This window comes from Sinocyclocheilus anshuiensis, unplaced genomic scaffold (genome assembly GCF_001515605.1).
Source record: "Sinocyclocheilus anshuiensis isolate Anshui unplaced genomic scaffold, SAMN03320099.WGS_v1.1 scaffold726, whole genome shotgun sequence".
Classification (NCBI taxonomy): Eukaryota; Metazoa; Chordata; class Actinopteri; order Cypriniformes; family Cyprinidae; genus Sinocyclocheilus; species Sinocyclocheilus anshuiensis.
The window spans coordinates 993,681-1,000,373 of NW_015542365.1; the positions used below are offsets into that span (position 1 = coordinate 993,681).

Consider the following 6,693-nt stretch of genomic DNA (forward strand, 5'->3'; position numbering starts at 1 on the left):
AATAAATAATCATTACAAAGCATTTTCGGTTTCGGTTTTCGGCCAAGTGCATCCAGAATTTTCGGTTTCCGTTTCGGCCCAGAATTTTCATTTCGGTGCATCCCTAGATGTAAGACTACATGTTTTGTTTAATTTAATTTAAATTTAACAGTAATTTAAATTTAACTTTCAAATGCCCCAATTGCTGAAGGGTCTGCACAACTTTTTAGTACAATTTCAAGTTGCACTGTTCAAAATACCTGTAGTAGCACAGCAGTGCATACCTGTTTACATTTAATTAAGGTGGACTAGATTAGACTGTAATACAAATAGTTTATGACAGGTTTTCATGAAAGTGTTGGTCAGTTTGTCTGCTTGACAATCCCATTTTGAACTGCAACAATAAAACTGAAGTGAGATAAACAAACTGAGAAATGTTTCTTTTTAGTTGAAACAGATGTTGTCAAGTTTTCCTTTGGGGACATAATTTGAAGTTGGAAAAAGGTAATAAATTGCAATGTATCGCAGAATATCGCAATATATTTAAAATCGCAATAATATTGTATCGTGACACAAGTATCGTGATAATATCGTATCGTGAGGCCTCTGGTAATTCCCACCCCTAATGTGTAGGTGTGTTAATCAGGTGGAAAAGTTCCATTCTGTGTGTAATGTTGACAAGTCTGATCTAGAGGTTGGGTCAAGAACATAACGCTGCTTCTGCTTCTCTCCACCAGTTCTCCAGCTGAGGCTACAGCAGAGACGCACCCGCGAGCAGCTCGTTGATCAGGGCATCATGCCACGTGAGTACAGCGTCTGCCATCTAATACTGCTGTGTGCACCAGCATAGGAGGAAGAGGATGAAAACTGCTAATGTTAACTAAACACGTAAAAATGTCTAGTCCTGAAATGCCAATTTTGCCGACTGAATGGGAAGGGGTTAAAAAGTAAGAGAGACTGAAAAGTATACTAGTTCCAAAATCTTAATAAAATTACAAAGACATTTTTATTTATTTTTTTTTAATAGCTAACCAATAAATCATGCACAAGACCAGAAATGTGCAATAAATGTTATGTTGACTTAACAGGACTTTATACGAATATCTAACTCATACTTAATGAATAATAATTCCTCTGTGTAAATGTGAAAAGTTATTTCACATTATTTAAAATTATTTAAAGTGACATCTTGCTCCCAATCAACATGTGCTACAGTTCAAAACTTTGGGTTTCATTAAGATTTTTTCATTAAGAAGTAATTACATTTATAATGTTACAAGCAATTTCTATGTCAAATAAATGCTGTTCTTTTGAACATTCATCAAAGAGCCCTGAGAATAATGTATTACGGTTTCCACAAAAAAAAAAAAAAAAGATTTCCTCAGGAATAAATTAGATTTTAAAATATACTAAAAATTGAATCTTTAAAATAAAACAATTATTTTAAATTCTAATAATTTTTCACATTATTATTGTTTTTGCTGTATTTTTTAATCGAATAAATGCTACTTGGTGAGCATAAGAAACTTCTCTCAAAACAAAAAACATTTACCAACCCCAAACCTTTGAATGGTAGTGTAACATCCTTTGTGTTAATTTTTGATGTCCCTAAACAAAACGAACCCTCACTTAAGGCTGCCTTATGTAAATACCTTGCTGTTTTAATGTGCGTTTAAGAAAAGAAATCAGTTGGTGCTGTGGTTTCTTTACCACATCTGCTTTTGAATCAGTTGTTTAATCTCACTCATCAGCATAGTTCACAACCAGGCATAAGGTGACCAATGCACGTGGTATTTTTTCCCAAAACGCTCACCTCTCTCCTCACCATTGCTCATTCTGTTATTGCTCATAACCACTTTTCCGTTCAACCAAGTCACCAAGCAGTGTGTGAGATCTGTCACACTTACATAAACGTACATTGTTTTTTTCCTCTGGCCATCTCTGATCTGATTGATGGGATTACACTGCATGCTGTCTCATAGCTCAGTGTAATATCAGGCATAGATTCTGCTGGAATTAAGAGGTAGCTGTCTGGTCCTGAAGGGTACCATGTAGTCTGTGTACTGATCTCTGTGTGGGCCCACCATCTCCTCTCTGAGTAATATGTGAGACCAGGCGCTACAGCATTTAGAAAGACTGCAGGAGATGAAAAAGCCGAGTGTGTTTGAAGTGTGGGTGATGAATTTGTGTCCTCATGAGACTGATGCTCTGCTTTTGTGTGTGTGTGTGTGTGTGTGTGTGTGTGTGTGTGTCTTTACAGCCCTGAAGAGCCCTGCAGCGTTCCATGAACAAATCCGCAGCCTTGAGAGAGCCAGGGTAAGAGCAGGGCACCAGGCCCCAGACCTCCTCCAATTGCCTCAGCCATCTGGGCTCTCTGATCCTCCTTGAAATCTCTTCAGGGTTGCCCAGCTCTCTGTAATGGGACACATGTGAACCTCTCAGTTGATTTAATAGCTTAAGCCTTCTGTAAATGTGTTTGTTATTTGCAAAGCACAGAGGAGATCATAATAATGGTTACTTTCTGATCCCTGAATTACAGAGGGATTCCGTTTTCTAAAACTCTGTATCCTTTCTCTCTGTAGACCGAAAATTTCCTAAAGCACAAAATACGCAGCCGCCCAGAAAGGGCCGAGTTGGTCCGCATGCACATCTTACAAGGTAATCCTCCATTCACAATACATGTAATGGCAGCTAATCTGCCTCCTGGGAAAAGTTTTTTTGAATCTACTGTTTCTAAACAAAGCTGTAGCTGTAGCTCTCAAAACTTGTTAGTAGAGCTGGCCTGGCCATCAATACAGATTTTCTGATTCGATTTCAAATACAAAACTATTGATTCAGTTTGATTTTGAGTTCATTCTGAATCATTTGGGAGTAATTTCTGATCCATTGTTCTTATATGTAAATACATTTTCCCTCTGCTAATGCTGTTTTATATAATATACAGAGCAGTGTTTCAAACCAGTAACTAACTATTAATTTTAAAAAATTGACACGTGAGAGCCATTTGTCTGGGAATCAGACTACACTGTTCGTGCTATGTTTGCCTGTAAGGACAACATAAACATGTTAGTTCACCCAAATATTAAGATATTTTTTAATGAAACCAGACAGATTTCTGTCCATCCATTGAAAGTCCATTTCATCAAAACTTTGACCCATCAGAAGATCAGAAAATAACAGACATCATCAAAGTAATCCATATGAAATGAGCAGATTATTCCAAGTCTTCTGAAGAGATATGATCACTTTACATGATGAACCAAACATTGATCAACACACATATACATAAAGCACAACACACATGGTGAATGGAAGCACCATGTCACTTGAAAACCAGTCAGGTTTGTGTTTTTGAGTTTCCAAAATAACTTGTTTTAGCATATAAAGCAAGTATGGTTGAACATATGATGACCATATCTGATGTGCAGTGTATGCTGATGTGTGTATGATGATCAGTGTTCATATGTGAAACAGCTTGATTCATATGAATTTCTATTAACTTTTTTTGATGTGTCAAATTTTTGGTGGAATGGACTTTCAGTAGAGGTACAGAAATCCTTCAGGTTTTAATTATGTCTTCATTATTGTTTCGAAGGAAAAACAAAAGTCTCATGGATGAGTAATTGATGACAATTCACATTTCTGGTTGAACTAACCCTTTAATAGAATTTCTTGGCATTATTTTGCTGCACACAGTCTTTTTATGACTTCAGATTCAATAAAGACTGCAAACTTATATTCATAAATGTGGTAAAACATGATTTATTTTGCCATGATGCTGAAGATTCAGCTGCAGAGACATACATTCAGTAGCACTAAAACACTGATACAGGTGGACTTAACTTGGTACATTATAAAAATATGAATTTTACCAAACTATGCCTTCAAGTTAGTTAGTTCAGCAGCAGCTAAACCAGTCAGAACAGCTTAATTAAAAGCAAGAAGAATACATGCTCAAAAGAGTCATCCAGATGCTGTACTTGTCCATTATTTACTTCTGTGATTGAGTTGTCCACTGTGTGATTGTTTTGGTGGTTGAGGAGGGGTGTGGGTTTAAATGACTGCTGTTCTGATTGTCACTGGTTTTTGGTGGGTTGGCAGAGACGGTGGCGGTGCCTTCTCTGCAGGCCACTCAGCTGAGATTGAAGAGAGCTCGATTGGCTGATGACCTAAATGAGAAGATCGCTCAACGCCCCGGCCCCATGGAGCTGGTGGAGAAGAACATCCTGCCTGTGGACTCCAGCGTCAAGGAGGCCATCATTGGTGAAAATGCAAACTATTATTAATGTATTAAATAAACATGCATGTGGAACATATATTGACTTGAAAGTTTGATATATTGTCCTTTGTGTTAACTGGGTAGATGGTCAGATGCAGTACCCTAGAACTCTAGAGGAACTGGCAGATGAGGACAGTGGAGATGCGTTTTCACCCGAGCAGCCAGCTAGTCAGGAGTCCCAGGGTTCTGCAGCCTCACCAGGGGAGGTGCGGGCCATTGAAGAGTCCTCACCATTGCCTAATAACCTGTTACAGGTAGTCCTGCCACCTCCTTTTCACTTCAGGGACAAAACACTAAGAGCTCATGTTGCCAAAAAAACAGAATTTAGTCATTCAAGTTTTTCACAGCACTTTCCTGCAGTGACCACCCCTTCAACAGATTTCCTCATGCCTTTTTCTACTAATGAGCAATCAGTTAGCCCTCCACCACCCATACCACAGCTAGTCACCTTGCCCCCTGTGAAGTCTGGGCCCACCCTTGTAAAGGTCAGTAAAGAACTGAAGAAACAACAAAAATTTATGAAATCCTCTTAATTTAAATGTAATGCATAATGGGAAATCTCAGTTCAATTCACAGCAAAGTCAGCCCAAGTTACCTGGGGACAAGAGCCGCAGCAAGAAGAGTAAGGAGGCCAAGCCACGTGTGAAAAAGTTAAAATATCATCAATACATTCCACCAGACCAGAAACAAGAACCCAACCAAGCCCCAATGGACTCCTCATATGCTCGTTTACTACAACAGCAGCAGCTATTTTTGCAGCTACAGATCCTGAGCCAACAGCAACAGCAGCACTACAACTACCAGACCATCCTTCCTGCACCTCTCAAGTAAGCAAGGAGATCCGGATTTGTGTGTTTGTTATTTGTGTATCAGGCCCTGTTGTTTTCAGTATGTACTGCTTTACCAATCCTATCATTGAGTTCAGTGGATGCAAACCATTTGGCACTGGTCTTGGCTAATTTGGCAAAGGTCATCTTTTGCTTTTGAAGCTAGCCGTATTTTGTCAACCATTAGTTGGCTGCATATGAATGGTTTTTGGTGGAAAATGTCTTAAAACACTATTATTGTTGCCAGTGGCCATCAGGACCATTACCTATTGTCCAATAACACATCCTGTTTAGTGATTTTCATTAATGGCAGGAAGTCGATGAGGTTATTACTCTGCTTCCTTTTCCATCTCTTGTGGAAGATTTATTTTAACTGTCATTTGTTTTCTGCCTCAGCATTGTTCAATGGTGTTTATTTATTGAGAACAAGGGTGAGCAGAACAAATTGTTCCTTCTGTGATGTTAAGTATTGTTTCTCCCCTTTATTCCCATTTGGTTCCCTACTCACCAGGCCTGTGATAGAAGGCCAAAACAGCAGTGCCACAGTGGCTATCAGCAGCACGAGCAGCCTTCCTGCCTCAATTGTGGTGTCTCTGCCCACAGCAACACCTGTGCGGCCCAACAGCACCCTTTCCAACCGCAAGGCAGGCACACTACCTGCCAATCTGGAGGAGATGAAGGTACTGATAGATTCTTATTTTCCACAAAAAAAAAGAAAAGAAAAGAAAGAAGTCTCTTATTTTCATCAAGGCTGCATTTATTTAAAAATACAATAAAACAGTAATATTTATAATTACACAATAAATTACATTTTACATCCTGTGATGGCAAAGCTGAATTTTCATTGTACTCCAGTCTTCAGTACCACATGATCCCAAATAATATGACTCGGTGCTCACTAAACATTTCTTATTATTATCAGTGTTGGAAACAGAAAACATCTTAATTTTGTGCAAATCATGATACATTCTTTTCAGGATTCTTTGATAAATGGAACGTTCAACAGAATATAAGCATATATTTAAAAATGGAAATCTTTAACATTATATATATCTTTGTCACTTTTGGTCAATTTAATACATCCTGGGGCGGGTTGCATAAACTGTTTAGACTAGTCATCTAATTTCTTTTCTTCAAGACTGGTCATAACTTTTTAAAGTCAGTTACAAAAATGTAGAGTGGTCTAATGTGAATCCAAAAAATAAGACTGATTACCCCTTGGCTAACTGTTAGTTGGTCAAACTAGTTTGTAAGACATAGTGTTTTAACATAGTGTCTATGTTTATGCAACTGGTATCTGGATGAATAAAAAAAATTCCAATTTCCAACCCCAAACTTTTGAACGGTAGTGTATAGTAAATACAAATAAGATAAACAACGTTTAAAGGTCCCATATTTTACATCTTTCTGGAGTTTTATTTGAGGTTTTGATGTCCTTAAGAATATATATTTGCGGTATAAGTACCAAAAACCATCTCAATATATTTTTACAGCTTTCTCAGGAGCTCTGCTGAGAACAGGTCAATTTTGGCCTGTCGAATTAATATTCATGAGCCTCTCTTCTGATTGGCCTGTTGTTTTCTGAGTGACGCACGGCCAGGCCAACCA

The 6,693-nt window shown here is 38.2% G+C and overlaps 1 protein-coding gene across 1 annotated transcript in view; it reads left to right on the plus strand.

The window, feature by feature from the left end:
* Window positions 1-6,693, plus strand: part of LOC107692080 (MKL/myocardin-like protein 2) — a 24,726-nt gene that overhangs the window by 7,932 nt on the left and 10,101 nt on the right. Inside the window, exons 2-8 of the mRNA XM_016490984.1 lie at window positions 717-782; window positions 2,240-2,295; window positions 2,562-2,637; window positions 4,081-4,242; window positions 4,343-4,743; window positions 4,835-5,085; window positions 5,597-5,765. Coding sequence (XP_016346470.1) covers window positions 717-782; window positions 2,240-2,295; window positions 2,562-2,637; window positions 4,081-4,242; window positions 4,343-4,743; window positions 4,835-5,085; window positions 5,597-5,765 — 1,181 coding nt within the window. The remainder of the gene's footprint in view (window positions 1-716; window positions 783-2,239; window positions 2,296-2,561; window positions 2,638-4,080; window positions 4,243-4,342; window positions 4,744-4,834; window positions 5,086-5,596; window positions 5,766-6,693) is intronic.